Consider the following 27553-nt stretch of genomic DNA (forward strand, 5'->3'; position numbering starts at 1 on the left):
AGTGTTCACTAAATACCGCACGCGAATTTGCTACTTAGACCGTATGAGAAGCCTTATTAGTGCAACTACATAGCAAGCGTGCCATTTCAGAACAGGGGATCTAGTCAAGGCTAAACACTAGGGAAATAAGTCAAGCGTTATTTCAGTAACAAATTACTACATCTAATCCCACATATCTGGTCAAATATAATTAATCCTTTACTTATTTACGTAATAAATTGAATTTTGATTGAGACATGGGGACAGTTGCGATAAGGTTGTGAGATAACACATGAATATTTTGCATTTTAGTCTCCAAACTTAAGAAAGTGGAATCTTTCACAACGGGAACAAATTATTTGATAATAATTTGAAAATAACAAACCTTATGAGATATTATTATAATATAATTATAATACCATTAAAACAGGTTGCAGATGTTCCATTTTGCGAGCATACCGCTAGCCTGTGCTAATGCATGTGAGAGAAAGTAATTATTCCATACATATAAACCATTTCCAGAGAAATGGAATAAATTGTCACATTTTCTCTTCATTTCTCTTCATCATCTCTTTCCTCCGTGAATTCATCATTTGCATTTTATCAATCTTGTAAATCCAATATTCCGTACTTTTTAATGGTGTAATATTTGGTGGATTATCGTGGGGATATATGTTCCCAAAGAGTCTATTGTCCAAAGAAACATATAATGCCTAAATTTAACATACCTTGTTGAAATGACTTTAGGGTTCATCGAATCTATTATTAGATCGCGTCACTTAAATTCAAATTAATGGCATCTCCAAGGCAAATTTTGCAAAGGTTTACAATTTGAGCTAACTTTCAAAACTGTATGTATACTGATACATTGCTACTCTCCATTCACTTGATCGTCGGTCGTAGTTGTAAACTTTGTGACAGCTTGGACGAGTCGATGTGGACACACTGGTCGATGGTGTGTTTGCCTCAACAAGGATGCGATTGAGACTTTATCCATTGTAACATCAGGGAAGCGGATAGACACAGTGGCTCCAGAACGTATGGATTATCTGTAAGTAGTGCATGGAGCCATGTTCACTTCCTTTGACTGTTCATCAAAGTGACCTTGACACAAGGGAAGATGCACGTCCAAAACATTGACTCGAAAGAAATGCAGGTGTGCTCTTGTGTCCGAATCAGCCTTACAGTTTTACTTTTGAAATTCGTCTTACGCGTTTTGTGTATCCCTTGGATCTGCTGGTGTATACGGGTACTTACTTACCAGACATGACGTTTGTAGCACGTGCTGATATTGTAACAGCTTGGGCTAATGTTCAGTTTCTGTTAACACGTGTTGCTTATGAACAGATATGTCATGAAGATATCAGTTGTCGATTGTCTCAACAAGCCAGATGAATAGTGCAGATATACACTGTACAAAATGAATAAAAAATGTTTTGACAGTCGAGTTTGGGCAGTATGTTCCGCTTTGGAAACGAAATTCTCCTCTTAAAATGAAACCTAGGCCCAACTCGAGTAGATTAGTAGAGACACAAAGGGTTGGCATTCCAACATCACTGCCATACAGTATTGCAACAGCATGCAACAACCGTATCGCAATCTTTTACGACAATCTTTTACGTCAGTTCAAGTGGCGGGGCATCATCACCCGGCATTACACCAGTAACATTACCGTATCAGTCTTAACCTGAGTGTACCCATTGCAACAAGCGTATAATCCGCACACGACCGCTCGTAGCCGTTAGTATACGCATTCCACATCAGAGCATTCACGTCTTAGTTTTCCCGAATGTTGGCAAGGTCTTAGCGTCAAGATAGCCCGTGGTTGCATTTCATTGGTGCTTCCATCAAGCCAAGCTCCGCAACTGAAGGCTTGCGTGTCAACGTATGCATCTGCATCATTTGGCTGGCGAGAACGCTAACACATGTTGGCTCAGCTTGTTTAAAGCAGACAGCCACCTTGTAAGTTTGTAAACTCTGGGTTAGTCGCTGGGAGTACATATTATATACTGTGTTCTATCACAAGGTGAGTTGAAAGTGTTTTTAACCATTTTGCATGCCCAGTTTGTAACTGTCGTATATTTTGAATTTTCCATTTTCATCATTTATATTGTGGAACTACTTCATCATTACTTCCAGTCAAAGCTCCATTTTGGCATGCATACATATTCAATGTAAATAATTTGTGTAAATGAGAACTTTCCATGTGTACTCTTTATGAGCATAGGTAGTACTACCCTGTAGGTGTTGGTACAGTGGCCTAGTAGCCTCGCTGGTAGATAAACGTATCGAGTATAAACGGACGTCAATACTCTCTCAGCAACAGGTTCACAAGCTACAACTAAACGTGGGTCCTATAAATCAACAGTCTCATACACACATGACATTAATCCCACCAGACTTATTGTGTATCGCTCTCTCGACAAGAAGTGCTTAGGTACAGTGATTTCCTTGAACACGCATTGACGAAAATGTGTGTTTTGAAACGTCCTTGAGATAGAGTACCCGAAATAGACTATAATAGTAGTATGATCTACGGATGGGCACATCTTTTTATAATCTGGAGATGATTCCATATGATGGGTGTTATCAACGTTAATTACACCTTAATTTAGTACTGTACAAGACAATAAAACGCTATGACCCATGTAGAACCTGAATGGTGTTAACTTGTAAAGAAACCCGCTCGAGATGCGTCGACTCGTTGTGGTTGTCACTATATATATCTTAAAGCCCATGACGAAGGTGTGAGGCTGTCGTTGTTGTAGATAGAAGCATTGGTCTATCGTGGTGATATCAACTCATCGGTTTTCATGTGACCAACGCCTTGTATTCCCCCCAAACAAGCAGACGTAATGTTTATTTACATACCAGCATTTCCAGTACATACACTAAACATGTCATTACATGCTGTTAGCTCAATATCGTAATGAATATGAATGACACGGTGGTGTGAGAATATGTGTGTGTATATAGATACATTTACTGTGCATCACATCCTGTTATTTAGTCGACGCATCTGTTTCACAATACCGTGAATTTAACAAGTCTTATAAGGGTTTCCATGGAAACCGAACTGCACATATTATACCTTTACCTGTAGCTTGTAGCATCATACTGGTAACGTGTGGATGTCAGGTAAATCAGCTCCTCTTGTCACAGTCTTTGTCAGCCAGCAACGGGCGAAATGTATTCACTTTAATCCATTCTGTATGCTATATACATGTGTGTATAACAGTACACCAGCACATGATGACGCCATGTTTCTGTTTTCCTCAGTGTGGGCTTAAATACATCTGATAATACACATGTGAAGGGCGATAATATACTGTATACATTTAGTCTTTGGTATTTTGTAACTAATCACATTTCTGTTTATTCCAGGTATCTAGTTTAATTCAAACATTGGAAATGTTTGGAGACTTTTAATCAAGTGAAGCTAGTATGCGCAGTGCTTTGTTACTATATTAGTCTAGAAGTGGGCACGAGGAGTTGCTTCTGTGTTATTATTTATAACTGAAAATATTTGTTCGTATCAACATTTATCATTCCTAATATCTCATGCCATGTCAACATCTGTAGATATCGGTTTCTAATCCTCAACTCGATGATTCCGTTTTATTGATGGTCATGGGTTTCAGAGAAATGTTGAAATATCCAGAAAATGCGTCAGTGTGGTATTTATTCTACATTTCTCTGACATGCCGTCATGGATTCTCATAATTACAGTAAGTTTTACATCCATCAACTCCATGACATTTTGTTTAGTTACACTTTATATGTTTCATACAAATGTGCATATGTCTGTACTCAGCTGCATGGCGTTGTTATTAGACAAGTTATGATAATGTTAGTAAAGGTGAAAGTAGTATGCCATTTCAATCACACCACATGCCATGTTATAATGCCACGTGCATATCAGCATGTGCAAGTGTTTCTCATTAGCACCACATGCACTGAATATGTGAGCTGACTACTTTCCCATGTAAGCAGCTGTTCAAGCGATAGTGCTATGGTGAGTGTTTGTTTTCTTGGCTCGCTGTATCGATTTCACTGTAAGGAAAATCGAAGGTGTACAAAGATAGGGGCTTCTAACGGGGACATAGACATGAGGCGAATACATGCTGTCTGTCATGATAAAGGAAACAAGTTGTCGAATGTTTGTGATCTCTTTCGGAGAGTCCTTGAGGACGTCTACAGTGAGCAACAGACATGTAGACGATGCTTTGGTGCTTCTATCTCCTGCTTGGTTGTATATATACAACAGAGAATCTTACAGATAGCCTGTCATACCGACGCTGAAACAAATATATCCAAAAAGTCTTCCAAGTCTTGAATGTGTGGCAGTCTATATTTCCACAGTTTCTGAAAATTAAGTCTCAGGTCTCCTTTAAATATAGCTGTTTTGCAATGAACTGTTGCTTCTGTAAATATATTTATTACAGAGACAAGTTGTTAGTCTAGGGTATAGATGTCTCCACAGTGATATGCTCTGTTTTGTTTGATAAGCTGTCGGTTGGGTTCGGATCCCAGATTATTCCTGATTATTATCCTTGGTTTATCAGTACCATACCAATAGCTGTATGTACATTGGGTGTCTACGATACGACTCTAGGCAATTACCGCTCAGTCGTTTGGGACATGAAATAGCTTTCAACCCATAAACGTCACATTTTTAATCATCCAAAACAGCCGAGAACGGTCTGACAAAGTTGTGGAAAGTATCTGTATTGAGGTAGAATACCGTGTTGTTGTAAAAAGGTAGTATCTGTTTCCGATAGACTTTACCATTGAATCTTTAACTGAATTGGTAGAGTGTGTGTGTGCGCGTGTGTGCGCGTATGTGTGTGTGTATGTGAGTCTGTGTGTGTGGCGCGTGTGCGTGTATGTGTGTGTGTGTGTGTGTGTGTGGCGCGTGTGTTATTATGATCTGCAGCGTAGGATGCATAGTGATTTGTATTCTAATTATATCGCGGATATTGTGTGGCATGCTTGACTTTAAAGGACTCCAGTTTGTAACATGAATGGCATTTTCACTGAGGCAGTTTCGTTTCTGTTGATCGTGAGTGAGATACAAACATAGATCCAAATTTGACACTCACTGATTTTTTTGCGATTTCTTTTGTTTTCTCTTGGTTTAGTTTTAAATTATTTTCATTTGGGTTGAAGGTAATTTAGAGCAAACAACCTCAGTGTTAGTTAATGTATTCAACAAATGCATGACATTTTGATGCAAAATGTGACCAAACCATACGATGACTTACATTCTCAGTCGTTTTCTATACCGGTTTAATTTCGACATTATAACATATTTAAAGCTCTTTGTTAACTTTAGATCTAGAGGACCATCACATACAAATCGATACTGTATCTATAATAGAAAATAGAGTCGACATTAAATCATAGTTGAGCATAGAGTCGGCAGTAGATCATAGAGTCAGTACAGCACAGAGTCAATAGTCAACAGAAAATAACTAAGTCAATGGAAGACTGCAAAGTCAATAATTGAGCATAGAATCTATAAAAGACCACCGAGCATAGTCAATGGTTAGGCATATGCTGATTATAAGACCACACATAGTCAACTGTTAAGCAGAGACAATATAGACTCGAGAGTAAACCACGAAGTGCGTAAGCATAATGAGCATAGCTTCAATAGAAGACCGACCCGTAAAGGTCCCGGGGTAGAGTAGGCCTTCAGCAACCCATGCTTGCCATAAAAGGCGACTCAGCTTGTCGTAAGAGGCGACTAACGGGATCGGGGGGTCAGGCTCGCTGACTTGGTTGGCACATGTCATCGGTTCCCAATTGCGCAGATCGATGCTCATGTTGCTGATCACTGGATTGTCTGGTCCAGACTCGAGTATTTACAGACCGCCGCCATGTAGCTGGAATATTGCCGAGTGCGGCGTAAAACTAAACTCACTCACTCACTCACTCAACAGAAGACCACAGGGTCGATATAAGACTACAGAGTCAATAGTTGCGGTAGAAGACCATGCACGGCCTCACAATTTGACCATTGGTTAGACAGCAGACCTTGGCGGATATGAGAGAACCGACGGCATGTGTATATCCCATGTACTACTTCGCTTTTTTACTGACAGTGTCAGCTCAGATCTGCCACATGTGTTTCCATCCAGAAAACCGATCTTTATCCCTGGCCTGGTTGTACTGGGTACTGACATGCCAGTTGTCGCTGTAGTAATGGGTGTTTGCATGGCAGATTATAGAGAACGCGTCCTTCACATTCCTCCATAATGACGTGGCAGCCCCTGGTTGGAGGAACAACACATGACTCTTCCCATGTAGCAGGATGATGTATCATTTCAATTTGCACATGTTGACATTAATTTCGAAACAGACGAAATCAAGAAATGTCTACATTGACAACTTAGACACGCTTAGCCTTACCTACACAAGCATCTAGTGGTGACCTGTGTGAAATTCATGACGCATGAACTCATCTGACAACCTCTTGACCCTTTTCTCATTCCGTTCCTCTATAAATTTGTACTAAAATGACTTTTCATTCCCGTGCAATGTTCATTTTACATCGGATTGTATAGTTAAGCACCGGTTTCCGTGTTCATCGACATCATTAAGGCTAAATAAAAAAGTGAAATGTTTCTCCGGCATCAGCGCGTGACTTCTATTTGTTACGCGTAATATTTTTTAATGCCATTTAAAGAAAATAATTTTGACTTGGCCGCGATTAACATTTATATATTATGCCTTTATCTTAAGTCAAACAGATTCCGGTTTAGCTATTGATAGTCAAAGCTTGATTTGCAGTTTCAAACAAAAATGAATGGTAATGTCAGATGCCTAATTCCTTTGCGTGAACGTTTGTAATTTGGTTTCGTACACTGAATACATTGCTGGGATTAATTCTCTCTTCTTTGGAAGGCCACTTCGACATATCTATTAGCCACACGGCAGGGGCTGTAGTTTGAACGTATCAAAAATACGGTAAACCTCTACTGATTAGATGTGCTGGCCGTCATGACTGCAACAGTTGTAGATAATGAGGCAGTGATTATAAACGCCAAGTAAATGCTCGCTAAACGATTGTGACAATTAGTCTGCGGTATGTAAATGTCACTTGCAGCGTAAACGTTATTCAAGCCGTTATATTTGTACATTTATGTGGCACCATGAAAGTTGCATTGAAGTCATGCTCAGCTCTTGTGTATCTGTATGTTTCTGTGTATCAGCCAAACATACACAAGAAGTTTGATTTCCAACTTGGCTCTTCATATATTCATTAAATTTGTAAACGTATGTACATATATTCCAAGAATTGTAATATGTTATTATTTTCATTGATTTCCCTTTTTCTGCAACATGCAACATGTTTTGTGTTTGTGCGTAAGCAGAACTGAAAGACAGTTTGCATCACTTTCTCATGTAATGTGACTACCACGGCACGACGATGCTTAACAAAGATGTTGGGAGCACAGGTCTCAGGAATGCCTACTGATGCCGACAAAGAAAACCAGGCTTAAACGTGCACACACGCACACACGCGCACGCACACTCACACACTCACACACTCACACACTCACTCACTCATTCACTCAACACCTTTACAATATACGCCAGGAGTATTTTCACTTGTACCCAGGTCGACCAACATACAGAGCAAATAGGCGCCAGGCACCAGCGGACTTGTGTTATTGTTTCCGTGTAACTTCCTTCATACACAACTGGTTGTCTGATTCGACAGTCGGCTGCTTGTCTTCGAGGATGAAGTCTACCCTTATGTTGTTTAGATAGTATATGTGTGTGCAATATATGAGATTGTATCTCCACCTGTCTCCGCATGAATGACTGGCTTTGTCATACATCTCAGCTTCCTTGTCTGTTTATCCATTCCAACCATCCAACTCAGTTCGCGTATGTCGACAAGAAACTAGAAATTTCAAACACACACTTCTGTTCATAAAACATCTAATACCCATTTGTTAATCTAATCAACATAAACCGATATACACCATGAATAATAGTAGTTTCCCAGACTGGAAGACTCTTAAAAATCAACATAGGCAGTTGAGACCACCGACTAAAGCATACAGCCCCTTATTTTTGACAGTAACAAATAAACCCAGGAAATTTAAAAGGAGCCCCAGTGAGATGCCTTAACCTGATGAAATCTGGACTTGCTTCATTTAACGGCTTAGCGCTACTTGGAGCTAGTGCAATAATGTGGCTCAGGGAGTGTGGGACCGCGGTAACGACCTTAACCTTGGTTGTGACGACGTATGGGAACATCTCAGCATCACTGTCTCAGCATCTGTGTAAGCTCACGAAACTTCCTTCCATACCGCCAGCTTCGCGTATCCTCTTGATTTTCTCAGAGTTCTTCAAAATCGGGTTCCCTTTTAAAATTAATGTCTCCTTAATAACTAATATTCTAAAAACTTCCTGCAAAATGTAAGCACATCCGACATCACTGGCTTAATGATAATACATTAGTTGGACCTTTTACCCCTCTGTTTCCTCGTACTCCGGTGATGTGAGCTGTTACCACTGGTACGATTGGGCTTATATTCAGGATGTACTATTACTAGCAGCATCTGTATATAATGGGGATTCTCTTTAACAATTCACTGATGTGAATAGCTAAGCAACTTAGAAAGGACATGTGCTCATTCATGCCTGTGGCATGCTGAACTGCTCCAAACATTGCTTTTTCTGAATGTACATTTTTCATGTTCATAACATTTCATAGAAGACACTCTACATGGAAGAGTTGCGTGGCAAAATAATAGGCCTGGCTAGTATATATATATATAACCGGAGACAGGCGAAGGGATACACATGTGCACAGAGAAATGACTATCCGAGGAAAACCTGTGAATACATTCACGGACGGATGTCGGCAGGTGCCTTGGCAGTTCACTATCGACGATTAATATTATTTATAGGCAACCATTTTCAAGCGTTAGTTCATATTTACGTACGTAGTTACGATTACAAACATACACGAAACACTGCACAAAGGTACGGTGCTGTGCGTGTACTGCTCACCGACCTAGGATTGTGAACCAGATTGACGCTACCGTTCTTAGTGTACGTCGTTAGTGTTAGTGTTATGCTGCTCCATGCCGGTTGCAGAGCAAGAAACAGGTGTCCTCGGTGCATTTCTCCAGTAATTAACGAGGGCTTTTTTCCATAGGTCATGTCAGAACATAAAAAGCCTATGTTTCTGGACGTGGGCTGTTTCTGGAAGTGGGTGACTGTGTGTCAGCTGTGTACCAGTGTTTATAAACCCTGGCTTATAAACCCAAGGCTGGTTTACGACAAGGGTGTCCTATCGATTGGTGTTTCTTTATGCTGCGACATTACAAAGTTAGCCTCCTTTGGATTTATTTAGGTGCTGTTGAGCATGAGTGTGCAATTTTGAAATCATCATCCACAATGTTACGATAAGTATAGTTGTGTAATGAACTTTGACGTTCTGCAATAATGACTATAGAAGACCTTTCATAATCAGGAAGATTTCAAGGAGGTATCAAAGAATAGCAGAATTTAATTGGAACATGTCTTCATATAATCAAACAATGAAATCATAATTAAGTGGAAGTGATTTGCTGCAGATAACCTGGGATCAGAACGTACTTAGGCCTCATCGCCTGAAACAAGGTCCACTGTTTTTAGCAGGTTTCTAGTTGTTTGGAAAATGTTTAGAAAGCTCAGTGTTATATAATGCTAGAGAAGTGTACCTACGACAATAGCACCCTAATTATGTCAAGACGGGCCTAAGGAGTGTCTTCAAATTATCGTTCTTGTTCGCAATGTTGACAAAGAAAGGTAAGCATTAATGAAGACCCCCCCCCACACACACACACACACACCGCACATACACACACACACACACTCGTGTCAAAAGATATGTTCGCGGCGAACACTGCATGTTGTGTATGCTGTAAATTCAAAATTGCTCATTTTGATAACACATTTTACTCGGGTTGAAACAAAAATAAAAATTTGAAAAGTGAATATCAACAGATGTCGGGAAAAATGTTCACTGGCTGGTCTTAGTAATGTTACGATTGTGGATCGATAATGGCGAGGCGTATATTTATTTCTTCTTGATTTATGGCCTTTACCCTCCAATGTCCTTCTGTAACCTACCACAATACCCCTGTATTTACAACAATAAGGGCAGTTTAAATTGTTTAACATTACGGAATTTTGATTACAGGTACGCATAACTATTATAAGTGTCAGTGAAACCTTTTATTTCGAAAGTTTTGAGATAAGATATCTGTTTAAGCAATAGCTATTTTTTTCATAAGCATTCAAGACAAGTTTTCAGAAGCAGGTTTTGCTCACACCTCAGAAAAACCTACTCTGACTTAAGTGTAGCAGCAAAACCATTATCTAACAATGCTAAACACACTTCTTCTTTAAGTTGCATGTAGAAGCAGGTGTGATGAAGAGAAAAGTTTTTTTATGGATAGACAGCTTTTGGGTGTAGATGCTACCATCAGTAATGTCATCACACTGTACTTCAACCTCTTCAATCTTCCACTGTATAAACTTAAACATGTGTAATACCCTTCATGTACATATTCTTGTGCAAAAAGTTGTGTATAAATTGCTTGATGATGGTGTTACCATCTACACCGAACGCGTGGCATCTGTTGCAATAAAGAAGTAATCTATCCTAAATATTATGTTTTATTATTACACAGAGGTTTAACCGATTGACAGGTACAAAACTTAACATTGATCTAAGGCAGATCCTCTATGTCTGCTATTTATGCCATGAGCTCAATAACTCCACATCAGTAGCAAGTCTAGGTAGCCATGGCTGTATTTCGCTCATACGAACATGCCGAACATCTCAGATTATGTCATTAAAAGAAACCTGCCGGAACCACGCGTGTTATTTTGGTATTTATACCGCACAGACCAAGTCTGTGTTTCCGTTGCTCCTTTTTGTCAGTCAGAATGTGCTCCAGACCGACTGAAGTCCAGTCTGGAATATACATCAGATATATTCTTTTCCAGTTTTGGGACAGGAATTTATGACTCAAGAAAATGCAATGGCGATAACTGCAATGCAGGAATGCAACTTGCAAGAGTCTTGTGGTGAATGTCTTGGAATGAGGCACTGACTGAAATATTTTTTATAACTCGGTTCTATTTCAAGACGAAGCTACGTTTACTTTTCACGCATTAAAGGGTTTTTCTTTTCTTCATAGAGCTAGTTCCCTAATTAAATTGTTGCTCAATAATGTATGAAAGGCATCTGTAATTGTTGATCTGTTACTCGTTCAGATGTGGGTGTTTGCTTCAAATGGTATTTTCATGAGAGTGGTTGATGGGGGTTTTCGAGATTCGACATTACTGCTCCGACATGTTCCGTAACGTTCATGTGTGTGCATGCGTGTGTAATCTGTGACATGAACGTCATGTTCGATAATCTAATATTTCAGTGTCATATAGTTGTTCATACGTACACCAGTGAGTGTCTTACTGGTTAGTGGGCCACATTGTCGTGCCCTAGAACCAGACACTCGTACAATCATACGACAACCATCCAACGGATCAACTAAACTCCTGCCGATTACTGCGGGGAAAGCCAGCGGGTACTCGAGGATGAGCACACTCTGCACAAATAGACAAATAGTTCTAACGGCTCTTTCCGTGACCGCCAAGAACAGGCTTGTCCCGGAATAACACGAGTTGATCAATAGAGGAGGGTAAGAGCCACAGGTACATCTTCCTGCAACGTATGTCATCGACTAGCGCTTAGTCCCTAAAGATATATAGTTTTTATAACCACAATTAATTCCATTTAAAATGAAAATGAACCCAGTGAGTCGATAGGTTCAGAAACCTGAACCTGAGGAAAATCTAGACTTGCTTCATTCTTCAGGATCCAGAAGTTCTCTTAGCGATAAAATAGTCGTAAGTGCAACATTAACGTACGACTATCTTAGCGCTAAGAAAGGTTAGAATATCTCGGCCCTGGGCTTGATCATTGGAGAAAAATGACATGGTTCAGGGAATGTGACAGACTACGTGTGCCCTGGCATTGTCGTTATCTGCCAAAACCGTTACGTTAATGACAGTCAGTGATACGGGACACACATGCGCAGAGGAAATGGAATTTGAGCGTACCCTATGTTAATATATTCATTTTCAACTTCATAAGAAACATCACCTAATGTATTCACGTTTAAAAGGTGGATCATGCAAACCTGTAGAAGCTCACAATGTCACCACCATATTGACTTTCATTGTCTAACAAAGTTGCTTACTGATAAAAGTCAGTGGTTGAATATCAGCACTACAAGAGATCCATTAAATCAGCAAAACTCAACATAATTGGATCTGAAGACTCAAAAGCCGCGGTGCTTCGTAAGTATTTAAACGTGTTTTCTTTCATGCTGATCTATAACCATTTCCTCCAAAAGCGTTTCACCGTACACTGATCGACACACTAAACTTTCACCTACTTCAAGAGACGGATGTATGTAATCTTGGTCCCTTTAAACATGTTGCACCATCAGCCTGTACCACGAGACAGACAGGTAATTTCATGCCTTTGCTTTGTAGGTCAGCGTCACTCAGGAATGTGATTTATGTGCATGTGTCGCAATGCTTCATTTCTGACAAAAAACCACATACCAGTGATGAAAAGCTGGTTCGTCTTTCTCTAATTTCCAGTAGTCATTCTCGTCATTTATTTTACACGCCCTAAGATATATGCGATAATATATATGCTTGGTGTTTGCTTAACGCCTGTCACGATGAGGACTCGGCAAATTTATGTCTGTGTTAGACGGCACCTGAATGTACGGTTCAATAACTTTGTTGGCTTGCTGATCGTCAAGTTAGCGAAGAGGTTTTTTTGTACTGAGCATGATATCTGATACTCTTGCAATGGTTGATGTTTTCTTGAGACTTTTGCAGTGAGGTTTTGGTGTATCGGTGTCATTAAGGAGGTGACATTATTTCCTTCTCATGTGAGATGTGCCGACGGCGAGACACTGATTCCTGTTTGGGCAATAACCATGATGGTAGACTTTATTCAGTTGTTCATGATCATAGATATGAAAGAGAGTGCGAGTTATCTTTTATATATACAGGCCATCAAAGTTTAGACTGACGTGTGTAACTGTATCCACTACATCAATCAACAGTTCTAAATTGGATTTTGCAACGTATTCCATAATGTTTAAAGGTACTTTTTACATATGAACTGATATATTGTAAAACAAATTCGTAAGATTGTTGTCATGAGTAAATCAATGATGACACTCGGGGAAAACTGAAGAGTTCTTACCAAAACGTTACACCAACCCGCAGCTGCTCACATGCACCATACTTGCAATTCATCTGCATAAGGTTTGCAGTTGTTTCCCCGAAGTCAATAAAGAAATTCATCTTCGATGCAACCACACATAGAGACATAACATATAAATAAGTGAAAATCTACATTTAGTGAAAACAGTAGACTGTTCTGGTGAAGGATCTATAGAAGTGCGTCATATAATGTGTTCGTGTTCGGTTTAATGTGTAACATGAAAGCAAAGGTTAATATCTAATTGTTTCACCAAGCAGGTTTTCCTACTCACCTTTCACGAATACGACACATAACCTTTCAAGCTTTACAGTATCGAAGTACGCAACACTTTCTCCTACAGAGGATATTGCATCCACAATTCATATATCGATCCGTGGAGATTTGACATATGCAAAGCGCCAGATACCCGGTACCGAATCCCATGCTTCTGATAGCGTTAATGAACATATTGTTACCATTTAGAACACCTGCTTATACTTTCCAGCTGAAGGTCCGTTGTGAGATAACTATATATCAATCATATAAATTATTCTGACTAGATTACATATAATTATGTTAAAGCGACGAAAAAGTTTCAATAATCCCATGAATGATAAAATGACATGATATGAAGGGCGTGTATTTACGAGGCACGTCGGTGATGATACCACTTGTTCTTGCACAAATGATCGTATCCTGACACAACTGCCACACTTGTCAATTGTGGATCTAACACAACAATTAGAATTGGAATTTCGTCGGACATGAATATCCCCAACTTATTTTGTCCGGTATATATGGCCCTTGTAACTAACTTCCTCTCTGCTATGTCAGCAATATTTCTATCCGTGATGATTTTTAGCTACTCAACTTTGTCTCAATAAATTCTGATGCGTCAGATGAGGAAATGTCAGCACATTGCAGAGGCCTTGGGTGATGTAGCCGCGATCCATTTTAGTTTTAAAACACTTTAATAATGGTTACTATGGAGCCATTCTTATGTTTAAGGGAAAGTGTGACAAACAAAATTTATGAACAAACTTGGATTGGAAGTGTTTGTGACGATATGCAGACGATGCAATCTGTCCATGTTGACAATTCATAAAAGTAGACAGTGAGCAAAAAGGTATGTGTATATGTGATAGATCCAAATGATCAGTCGAAGAAACTTTACTTTATTATTCTCCCATGGATTTAGACATTATCTGATTCTGATTGGTAAGTCAAGGGTTTCAAATTCCTTAAGGCTTAAACAAACTCATCTGACCCGCTGCAATGTTATTCTGGCTAGATATAGATACTCTTCTCCTCCACCTATAGTGTGCTCTCTACGTTCATCTAGACAGATGTTCTGGGGGTATGTAAGTACACGTCCAAATAATGTAAGCCACGTGCGTCTCTCTGCACGTTTATTCTTGTGTGCTTTTCACGTTTTCATAGACAAACACTACTTCAAGTCATCGTGATTGTCAGGACGTATTTCAAACTCCTTCCTCCACTGTAGCAACAAAGTGTGGGTCTCCGAGTGTGAAATTTCTATTTCCTATTGTGTCTGTTCCCGCTTCCTCTCTTCTCATGTCAGTAGGTATGGGTTAGAGTTTAGTAGTTGTTTAAATTATGTGTTGTTCTGTGTTGTGCTTGTGAAGAAATTGGGAAAACTCTGTTTGTTTTTATGTGGAATGTTCTAAGACCAGCAGCGAGCCGTGAACAGACATACTTTTTGTTTCTGAAATGTTTCATTTGTTTGCACTGGTAACTGTGTAATACTATACTGTTGTTTCTGGGGAAATCGACGTAACATGGTCCTCGTGCGAATGGGAACAGTGGAAAACATTATACTTCTCAAAGAATGTACGAAACACGCGGTTCTTTCATGTGACCATAATAAATGGGTTATATTATGAATGCACTTGTATGGTGCCATGAAACAGACATCTGAGTAATGTGGATGAGTCAAATGGTTCTTAATATCTTGTGAACGGTATATACCTACATGGTATGTTACGTCATGACAAATAAACTATGGTAATATGAAGGAAGCTGATGTTACATAACATATTGTGAATAGTATTTAAAGTATAAAAGCGATGCTTGACAACATATTCTAATATGAAGGATGTTCCTTAACCTATTATAATTATACGTGTCATTGTTGACTAAATACTGGAACAGAAATGAGGATGTTCTTTAACTCCATGAAATCGTAGAAGAAACGCTTGCAGTACAAGTAACTTTATTTGAATGTCATCACGTCATCACGTATCTCCAGCTAACAAGGCCAAGGACATGTGGACACGATGACAGCATTGTAGGAAATGGGCGACCGGATGTTCCAGCAATGATGAAACTCAGGATAGATTGATACTTGTAGTGGGGCTGAGAGTGGTACGGGGTTTGTGTGGAGGTGGACTTGGGTACCCACTGGACATTCACTACCAGTTCCTTAAGTCATTCTTATGATATGGCATTGTTATACTGAAAGTCGTTGATGTTCATATTTCTTCTTCATATTTCTGCAATCCTTCTGACGTATATGTATATTTCAGTAACGAATACGTTCCATTCACGTCCAGTGTACAATTCGCAAAGCAGAAATTTTGTACAACTTCTGGAATCTTAGTAAAGTGGGCACCTGGTAGGAACAGACCATTTGGTGTGGGGTAGCATGGTACTAAATGTGGACTCGTCAGGACCTTGATATAATTATGAATTAACAGACAGATGAGACAGACAAAACCGTGGACATCTCATATGAGAGAGATGAGAACATTCTTACATATAAAGTGGCGTTGACAAGGGTGTCAGCAGGCTTGAGTCAGCGGTCCGGATTAGAGGGTTTGCAGGTTAACCACTTACTGAAATAGTTACAGTGGTAGCTACATAATGTCTCCTTCCCCGATAAATGAGAGGAAGAGTTCTACAAGCAACAGGCCAAATGTCTTGATGATGTTGCATTCGACTAGTACAACGTACCCGTGCTTAAATCTTGACCTGGCTGTGCCTTTAACTCAACACAAGAACTGGCAAACATTATGACGTAGTTTCTGATGTATTGTAAGAGGACGCATGATGTCTGACGGCAGACGGATGCAGGCATTCCGAATTATCGGTAAATGTGTGTACCTCGATGGGAATGATGAAAACAAGCTAGCAAGCAACACAGCTCATCAATGTCTCAAACCTTATCTCCCCCTGTAACCTAGGACTCCTGCAGATAAACGTCACAAACAACATGAAACATATAACAGTGTGCGCCCAGGGTACGAACAACCTGACTGTATGTGTGTTATATGTCTACAACTGTTTCCTGTGTTGAGGTCACAACGACCACGATATGTTATTTTTCGGTTACTTTAACGTGTAAACTATTCAGTTGATCTATCCATCCATTTACTCGTTCAGCTTGCTTAGGTTTGGCAAGTATACTAATCTATATAATTATTTTTGAATAAACAAACTGTGCATTTTGACCTTTGACATGTCTTTTGACATAAAGCTATACTTGAAGCATGTGATTTTGTGTCAGTATGTGAATGTGTGCTATCAGTAGATGCAGAACACGGAGATGTTTCTTCTAATTTTGAGTTTCGTTAATACACCGAATAGACTACAAATGTGTTGAATGCATTAAGTGAGTCAGAAAGGAACCCTGAAATCTTTCCACTTTAGTTACTGATACCGACAATCAATATTGTAATGTGAAGACGTTTACTGTTGTATGCCGACATTAGCTTGGTTTAAAAATCAACCAAAATTGCACCAAAATTATGACAATATCAGCACACAGTACAAATGGTAGAAACATGTGATTGCCCATTATATATAGTACCCAAAAGGTCCTATACTAAGCTGTGTTAGACTGTGATTGGCTGTATTATGGTTCGTTTGTCTGTATAGCATATTTATAGCACTGCGATCTATAGAATCTGAACAGGGCTTCCACATGGGTACAATCTGTGAAGCCCATTTTCTGGTGTCCCAAGACGTGTTATTGCTGGAATATTGCTAAAAGCAGCATAAAACTAAACTCACTCACTCACTGAACTCGGGTTCCGGATGTCGCTAGAGGCGTCCAAATTGATCGAGTAGTCAGGATTGGAGACTTGGTAGATTCCATGTTATTGTGCCCCGAGGGCGGCGATTATTGTTTTTTTTTTTAATGATATAAGCCACTTGAATGTGTTATCTAACCTCTGTTATTTTCAAGTATTTACAACAAGGATTGTGTGCGGGACTTTCAGGAGACTCAAACTGGCGTAATGTCACCGTCACAGTCTCTTCTCCGATGCATTGACATTTCGTAAGGATGAAAACAACAATACGTTTCACATTGCTCAAAGGAAGCCTTTAGGTTTCCGTCACGGAGTGTAAAAACGAGATGATGTAAAATACGCCCTTGTTGAAAACCTACGTATAACTCCCACTGCCTGCAGTGACTCCTACGCGTTATGCCAAATGTTTCTCAGGGTACGTTATCATGTATGGAATCGGCAGCTGGTAGCGACATTACTCGTGTTGATGTCTGGAGTCGTGGATCTTGTTACTTGATTAATAGTGAGCTAATGGCATACCCACATCCATAAGTGGTTTTGTGAAATCGTGCCCCCGACTTTCTGTACCTGAGCCGTGCTGATAGTAGGCCGCATGCATGTCCAACTGCGTCGTTACTGTCTCCTAATGATAAATCACACGTCAGAAATAGCCAACTCAGCAAATTCATCTTTCCTTCTCAGTGAATGCTACAGTGGTTCTACACATGCAGACTATTCTGATTAACCCGTTAACTAAACAAGCCTGCGGGACATGGCATATGTACGTCTAAGGAGAGGGCCAGTACACGACAAACTGATCTGACATACAGATCCTGAAGCAACTATATCCATAAAAGCCCACGCAAGTCTAGAAAATGTGGCAAATCAAGATTTGTGTCAGGATCTATTAACATGAAGAAAGTCTCTGGGTTCCTTCGCATATTCTGTTTTGCTCTCTACCATCAAGCATTATGATTGTTTTCTTTTACCCAAACAACATAGGATTACTTTTGGGGCATGTATTGTGGAGCGACAAACATCGGCGTATTTCTCCAATGTGCGGTATTTCCCACAGCTCTGTGTATCTGTCTGCAGGTGTTTCTGTACGTACATGCATGCAAGTAAGACTGAAACCAACTGACGCTACACAAAACATACATACCAGGACTCACAGAGGCCATTCTTAATGGATGTTTAAAGCTTCTTTCTGAGCGCATGGAAAATGGCCTAATGCAATGTCTGCGTCTAAACGCTATGATAGCAATCCCCGTGAAGCTGTATTTATTATATCGTTCTTGTGAAATACAAATATACTCATGAGCATTAACCAAGTACCACTACCTACATGTAGCACATGATTTGAAAATCATAACTGATTCTCCTACTATAATAGTACCTACTACATAGTTTACTCTCATTAACACACAAACAAACCTTGGTAACTATTTTCTTGTAGTCTGAGATGATACACAATATCACGCCACAGACATGGCCCCTAAGCCTACGACACAAACATGATTGCCCCGCAAATCTCAGATTCTGATTGCTATGATTGTGTGATCAACCACTGGTCAGCCCTTCCAAACTTCGCCAGTCTTCTCCTCATACTGACTGTACTATTCTTCGTGAAATGCCTGCATCAGTTTCTGTAAATTATGAACAGAAATATCTCCAGCTCAAGCTTGGGGATGCTGTTCGATATCGGGTCTATTTGCGGGCAGTGTTTCGATGGTGTTTTCTCAGCAAATAAACGATGACGACTCGAGAAAAGTGACGTGAAGCATGAATGTCAGACGACTGGTACGGGGATGGTTTTCAAAATGTGGCAGGGCGGCGGTATCCATTATTTAGTGTTGATAGCACTGACAGTTTGTGTCCCAGGTACAGTACTGACTTAAAATTTTCAGTCATAAGTAACTCATCCAACACCATAACTGAGTCACTGCTACAGGCTTCAGCTGCACTGATCATCTCTTGGTGATATGCCTCATGTTGACGTCTCTACAAAGGCCGTACGCGTCGGTAACGTACGTGTAGCAGACAGCCACTTTCATCAGACCAATGTACCTTACACCATATCTTCAAGTTGCCTGCATCACGACAGACACTCCTGCCTGTGCCTATCTATATCTGCCTGATCGGACGACATGGGATTGCGTCTTGCGAGACAAATTAGTCATTCCTCTGTCATTCAGATCTTTGCATTCCTCAGTCATCTAGACTTTCACGAGTCGACAAGCACCAACGTGCCAACACCTGCATCTTGTATTTTCTGCGTGTTTGCTTGCCATGCCAGTTAAAATTATTTTCGTATTCAGACAAACCTGTATTGAAAATTCTACAATTCTCAATTCTATACCTCAAAGTGCTTGGCGCCTTTGCAACAAGTGATCGTGTGATCCGCTGCTTTTAAGCTATTGTGTGTAGCACAGTGTTTGCACGGGCAATCCAGTGTGCTAAGGTATGCTCGTTTGATTGGGCAAAACTCTGTAGCTTCTGTTAACGCATGTGCGCATGTCAAAAGAGTAATAGGGCTGGTTACAACTACTGAGGCTGATATGGGTAGTGAACATAATATAAAGCCAACAGTCATCTCACAAACTCTAGAACGAGCTTATAAATGGCACATAATCATGGACGGATGTATGCGTCGGGTGTTTGAAATCATCTAAAGCATTTTGTAAGATGTGATAAAGAAAGGTTTTCAGCAAATGGTTTGTGGATTAGTCATAACCACCTGTGACATATAAATGAGAAAGGATGAGACTTTTTGTCTGTTCTGTTCTTGATCAATCCTTCATGCTGCCACTTTTATACCACTTGAGCGCCCTTAGTGCCAAATGATTTGACTTCCCCGGTGTGCAGACTGCAAACAGAGGCATGTGCGTAACAGACCCGCCCGTGTTACACTACTGGGAGCCTTTATATTTCGTGATAAGAATCACACAGTTCTTCTCCGTCTGAAATCGGTTTGCCATTATCACTGCATTCTTGGAGCGGTGTATCCAGTGTCACTGCCGTTACAGGTATAGGGTAATGTGTCTGATAAAATATCACTTGGGTAGACAGCCCTGTTGACCGTACTATAGACAGCGGAACGTTAACATAAAAAGATACGACGATCACTGTATCAGATTTTGATATTGTATACTTATGCAAAATGTACTTCATACAAAGTGATGTTGAAATAATTATTCGTCTCATCAATGTTTTATCATAACAAATTCAATGTTACGGATACCTGATAACCTGATAAGCAGAGCGACATTCCACGAAGGAGGGTTGGAATAAGAACTCAGTCAAGAATGTTAAGAGCGGCTATGTAGTGCATACAAGACACTATAGCACATTGAAACCACACTGTGGATGTTGTGTCGACTGCTTCTGGTCCTGTCGTAGGTGTGGTTCGTCTTATCACAGACATGTTCTCTGAAGAGACGGTCTGGTAAAACACATGCAACGTGTGGGCAGGTATTTACTGCTGCAAATGTATTTCTTTGCTGTAGATTGTCCTTGTCTTCTCTTCAACCATGCATGACGACGAAGTGGAGGCAAAGCTGGACGTGTCTCTGGTTGAATTGGGAGAGTGGTTAAGGTGGCAGTTTGGTATCGGTTCCGTAAATGCGTTTGTATTGTTGGATTTGTGGAGTACTGCTACAGATATAGCGCAACGCGCAGGCAAATGGTAATGAGTCAGTATCCAATATCAGCAACAATTGATCCATATTCAACAAACTTTGATTCATATCACGAGACGTTCAGAAATACTTCATACATATCAAATTTGGTCCAGTAATAAATACTTCTCAAAGAGTAATTCCAAACATAACATGTATTTCATTTGATGGCATCATAGCTGGCCATAAACTGTATGTTGATATCCTGTGTGCGAAAACACTAAAAGATGGTATATTTAAATCATGAATACATGAGAGGTTTATTCTGATGTGAAGACACATTGGAAGTGACAGGTGATAAATATATATCATTCAATTGATAAATACTACTTTTCTTAAATACGCTAATGAACAATATAATTACCATTTAAGGTATTTATTCTAAACGACTTTTACTCACAAACGAACGTGTCATAAAGCATTTATATAAAGGTGAAGATCATCCGTAAAATTCCGAGTGGGTGAGATACATTGTTTGGAATTACGGTATTTGCCCAATGCCTTCACTTTGCTGTCTATATAGCACAAAGATATCTTAATAATATATCCCTGGTGTCTCCTTATCTTATTTGGAAGTAATTTTAACAAGTCCATTATCTTTATGGCTGTTTGTACCAGACGGTGTTTGAATGCGTCTGGCGTCACAGACTGAAATCTTGACGTGCCACGGAATTGTTTCTGCACTTTGCAGATTCATGTGGTGTTTCTTACGACGAGGTCTCGGTGTGTGTTATTGCTTCAGATACAACAGATATGTTATCTATGGGAAGGGTAAGGAAGACATTCTGGTACCTTGCGCGTTCATCTAAATCGATCCCACCTTTCAAAGTGCCATGCCAAGGGACTGGCTATTTGTTTATTTGTTAATTTTGGGTTGGACGGAGCGGGTTCCATTAAAAATGGAATTAAATTTGTCCCTAGTTTTTCATCGCAGAATTATAGATCTGTTGCAGTCAGAGAAGATACTTGGTTACATAAATTTTATGATTGTTTTTCTTTGCTTCGGAAAGAAAACTTTCTTCAAATTGCTGATATGGCTGAACATTCCCCCATCCATCCACTCCACTCTATACCGTCACCAGTCACCCGGAATACCAGACGGTCAGTCTAAATGTGAAGTATATATTAAGTATATAAGTATGTGAAGTATATAACACCTGCCTCTCACGAGTTCATTCATGTTATCAATCTAACAGAAATTTGCTATTACGAGTTATCTCATAGCTGCATCAGTGGTATTTTCGTGTGTTGGCAAAAGAGGCACAAGGGACTGTCAACGTCTTAAGATCATGCAACAGTCTTCGTTAATCACATGGAAAATGGGTGACCTTAAAAATCATGTATGGCATTAAATTGAATACCAACCCAATATAAATCGATGTAAATTACAGTGACGGTTAAAAAACTGTTCGTCACCAGGAGTATTATTTCCAATAATATGTTTAGAGTATCCTTGTGTCCTTCTCACAATAACATAATGTCAACCTTAGCTCATTTTTCAGCTATCTTTATATGCCGTTGACTTTAGAGTGATAATGTCGACCCTGCACTCGTCTGTAATCTGTCCTTCTCGCACCACACTCATGAACACACCTTTAATGCTGATACAGTCTATCACTCAATCTTAATAGCCTTAGCATCACCCATCGCGCAAATTCCAAACGCCGGTTGCTGCTGCAGCAGCAGCCAGTATGTTCCCACCTCTCCACGTCTTTTTTTAAGTATCGAGGAGCAACAGTCCCATCCTCTGACAGTCTGAATTCTCCGTCAATGACGTCAGTGTTGACTATAGGTCGTTTCAAGTTCCACACTTATTCCCCGTCAAGTCCACATGAAACAGTCACATCACAGAATTTTGAGGCTTGGTTTGTTTTCTTCATCGCACCCCAGTGTTTATTCCATCTGTTTATATACTGAATAATGTTATGTTTGAATAATAACATCTCTTGGCTGTTTATAAAGCATGGCATCATGCATTAGCAGCTGTCTCGTATGTAAGCACGACGGGAACATTTCCTAATGTTATCTTTCTTCCTTTGCAGTTGTCAAAGATGATTCTCCGGAGATAAGAACATCCGTTAATAAAACTCCATCAGGTAATGGACTATACTTCATTTGACGGCAAAGACACCTCGTTGCCTGCAGATGGGACTGGTGTGGCTCCTTTAAAGCGTTCACCTAAAACGAAAGGAACTAAGGTTACATTTGGTACCTCAAGCACAGACAGCTCACCGAAGAGTCGTTCTTCTCGTGAAGAGGAAGAAGAAGGATTTAGGTCACACGTTGCAGAGAGTTTGGGTCTAAAGAACTTGTCAGAGGTAGACATGGACATATCTGAGAGAACCACGGAGCCACCACACGAAATAATGGAACAAGGTCCTCAGTCTAGGAAAGAGACAAACGATACTGGCATTCCCATCAATGCGCAGAGTTGTGATGATGTGGAAGCCCCAAGACAAGAAGGATATTCAGAATCGGACATTGGGCTCACCCTGGATGAATGTAAGGACGGCATGGATGAATATGCAGCCAATTACAATGATGATTCACAAAAGGCTTCCAAGAAACCCACAGGTCAAATCACCTCGCAAGATGATAACACGTCATCTGACCTAAAGGCGATGTGTGAGGGTGTTACAACTGAAGAAAAGGTTTCAAAAAATACTAACAACGATACACTGGAAGGCAAATGTACACCTGGTCCTCCGATAGAATATGAGGCTGTAGATGATAAACCCCCTTCTGGGACTATTGCCTTGAACAGAAGGGAGCTCAAAGAACCAGATGGAGCATCAGGGCCTTCATCTCCTGCTACCGCCCCTGCGACAGAATCCACTGATCAGGAGCCATTCCTAGTACAGCCCTACGGGAAGTACCCTTCAGAGAAGCCCTCTGGTCCACCCAAAAAGGATATTGTACAACCCCTTGTTCCCAAGGACCAGGATATAGACCGAAATGAACATGGTTCTGAAGTCTCCAAGTCTACTGAATCTCAGATTCCAGATATTCCTAATACAAACATCGCCGTTGCCTTCCTCGTAACACTATGCTTTAATTTCCCATTGGGTGCCTTGGCCATTTACTATGCATTGATGTCCGCCAAAGCTTACAGAGATGGTGAGAAGAAGAAGGGAGCTAAGAGAGCCAGGATATCAATTTACATAAGTCTCTTCTCTATAGTGTTGACAGTGCTGATAGTGATGGTGGCGGTCTTGTTAATGGCCATAAATCGGCAAGCTAGTAGGAATCGGTTTTCGACCAAAACGAGCATATCTTTATGAAGTGAGTCACGACAAAATGGAGAGGTTTGATAAATTGATTAATCTCGTCTTGATTAAAGTTTCAGTACTTCACCGTTGGCCACTTTCCAGTTGAACTGGAGCTATTAGCAGGTTTCTGCAAATATGTGTTGAAGAACGAAGAACATTGACAATCTTTTCAATTCCAAGGTGGCATTTTGAGCACTACGTCACACTTACAATGGGAAGTGAAACTAGTAAGCGTTGTATGTAGTGATTTTAATATTGACATTTGTCTTTGAAAAAAAATGACCGAATATGTCGCGTTTAGGCTCGAACACTCGTTTTATGTGAAAGGTTTGGGTTTTTTATTACGAAACACGACAACATGACATTTTGCAGGCTGTGCCATGCTACAACTATATTTTTCCACCAAGCTGTTCTTTGTATTCGGTTTACACAAATCTGAACTTGTATTTATAGTTCACACAGAGAAGGTAGCCGATATACACTGATAACGCTTTATGTGGCAGACTTCACTATCGTGAGAAAATGTGATAAGAAGGCTGACTCATCTGAAGAAGGCTCTGATCCCTTTTATTTGATGTTTCAAGTGACTACAGACAGAGAGGACTTGTGTATTTTGGATAGGTTCTTAAGAATGTTCCCATATTCTGTGATGTACATATTTCATTTCTATACAGTATAATTGTAACCAAGTTTACTTACTGAACGATTTTACGTATTGAACCATGCAGGAATAATACAAACACCAGTTGCTTTGACTGACATATGATGGTATTATATACACATGCAAAGACACCTAACCGAGTTTGATCCCTGTTAGTAAAAGACGTTTCGACAAAACTTGGCGGAAATGTCATTATTGCAATTAATTCAGATGCGTTATTTAAACATAAGTGATATAAAATATTTTACTGGCCTATTATACCTTAATGACGACAATACACATGTGGAGAACGGAGGGTAATGTATTTGATTAAATGTGAAAAGTGCCAAACTCAAAATGTCACAAAACTATTCACATTAAGTCAAACTGGTTTCAGTAATTCCAACATCAGCACGTATATTATTATTTGTTTCTTAGTGGATGGTACAGTTGCCGAAAGCGACGCAATTAACTGTGAAGTGATGCGTCCCTTTATCGCGCCGGAATATAACGGCTCGATTCCCAAGTTCACCCTGATTATGGTTTGTCAAAGACCTACCTGTGATTGTTTGTTTCAACAAGGAGATGAAGGATCATGGCTCCATTAATTCTGGCTTCCACGGTAAGCTTACAACCCATGATATAATTGGAATACCGGGGTTGAACCCAACTCATTCACTCAGTTTTATTGTGTTATCATGTCATCGCGTAATCTGTGATATTGATGTAAATTAGATTTTTTCATGTTATGGCGACGAAGTCGGAATGTGGATTTTCAATGAAAGGTTTGTTTAACGTTCTTTCAGCATGTTGCTATTTTCTGTTTAAATTCCATTCTGATTTCCTTCTAATTCAAGTTAAACAGCAGTAACGTGCTTACTGGCATAGGTGTTTGATTGTTTTATTCTTTACTGCATAATGTGATTATACCATTTCACTCGAAACGAACAGGTATGAGACAATTTACAATATTTTTATGGGTGGCATATTGTAAACGCGCCTTACAACCCAGCTTCCCCATTGTGATGGAGCTCACCGGAAAAACTGGACAAAACGTGTCCCCGAATGTTACAACACCTGTCTCGTATTCCAGTAAGGGTCTTCACGTAATTATTGCTCGGTATGTGACATTTTGAGACACAATAACGCAGTGTATAGTGTAGGGCATGCTGATTTACGTCAATGAATGATTTACTCAAATCACTGCCCGTACCCTCTGACTGGAGACATGTGGTACACACGCATGCGTCCACGCTTTCCTAAGATCCCTAGACCATAAACCCGATCCACAAACCCACACGTATACACGTACGTTTACATACATACATACATACATACATACATACATACATACATACATACATACATACATACATACATACATACAGGAGTATTTTCGAGGTGTCAGGATTGCCTACTGGTGTCGACAAAGTAAACCAGACTTAAACATCCACATACACACACGCACGCACGTGCCCACGTACGTACGCACGCACGCATGCACGCTCTCACACAAATATACATCCATCCATCCATCCATCCCTACCTACCTACCTACCTACCTACCTACCTGCATGCATGCATGCATGCATACATACATACCTACACACAGACGTAGGACACCCTACCCTAGATACTCACACACACACGCACGTACGCACGCAGGCACGCACGCAAGCACGCACATACGTGTACAAGGACAGCACATACACATACATGAGCTCACTCACTCATACGCATTCGTGAGACTCCCTACCTTAAATACCCTAACACACCGACATCGGAACACACACGTGTACACACAAACATACACACACGCGCTCACACATACACACCGACACCAGACCACTCACGTGTACAAGTACAGACATGCAGACACATATGCTCACACACGCGCACGCACGCACACTTGGTCCCCATCAACAAACAAAATGTTGCCGTTATCTCACAGTTAGGCAGGGCGTAACAAACGGTCTGCGCCTGCACATACCCTCGGAACAATACATTGTATTCGCCCTGGACAGATGACGTACATCGTAGATTATTTACCTTATAAACCTTGCGTATTTTCCTGAGAAATGTTCGAAGCATTGATGTTGCTGGAACAATGATTGTCTCCAACTATATGTTAATGTGTTGTTACGTAACCACAGATCTCCACCAGCAGAAGACCAGTTGGCGCCAATAAATTAGAATGTAATGATCGGTGAAAGTTACTAAAAGTAATTTTATGTTCACACTCGCCCTGTGGGCAATACGTTTCTGAGGATAACGGTAATCCTTGATGGTATAATCACTGTTTCGATTATCTTTGAATGTTTCACCTTTTTAGTTCGGTTAGTGTCATATTTGGTTTATCGACAGTTCATAAACTTGCATCATGTTCTATGCAAGATGTCCTGACATTACCTTTATATGCAAGAGATGACAGCAGTATTGGCGTCATTCAACTACTGTATGACCATGTATTGCACTAGCAGCATGTATATTAAAGTGCCTTACAGCGACCTCGTGTTGAGTCTCTGTTGTTGTTGGGACCGTGCTGGGTGTATGAACATATGAGACATTATAAGTTGTTCACTGGTCACGAGGGGGCAATGGGCACATGTTACAGACGACACAAGGTAAACAGATATAGACGTATCTCCCTT

The 27553-nt window shown here is 40.2% G+C and overlaps 1 protein-coding gene across 1 annotated transcript; it reads left to right on the forward strand.

Moving 5' to 3' along the window:
- Positions 1-1901: 1901 nt before the first annotated feature.
- LOC137299056 (uncharacterized) lies at positions 1902-27409 on the forward strand. The gene is made up of 2 exons (XM_067831541.1): positions 1902-2005; positions 23036-27409. The coding sequence occupies exon 2, from the start codon at positions 23093-23095 to the stop codon at positions 24272-24274; it is 1182 nt and encodes a 393-aa protein (XP_067687642.1). The 5' UTR covers positions 1902-2005; positions 23036-23092; the 3' UTR covers positions 24275-27409.
- Positions 27410-27553: the final 144 nt, after the last annotated feature.

Source organism: Haliotis asinina, chromosome 10, assembly GCF_037392515.1.
Source record: "Haliotis asinina isolate JCU_RB_2024 chromosome 10, JCU_Hal_asi_v2, whole genome shotgun sequence".
Classification (NCBI taxonomy): Eukaryota; Metazoa; Mollusca; class Gastropoda; order Lepetellida; family Haliotidae; genus Haliotis; species Haliotis asinina.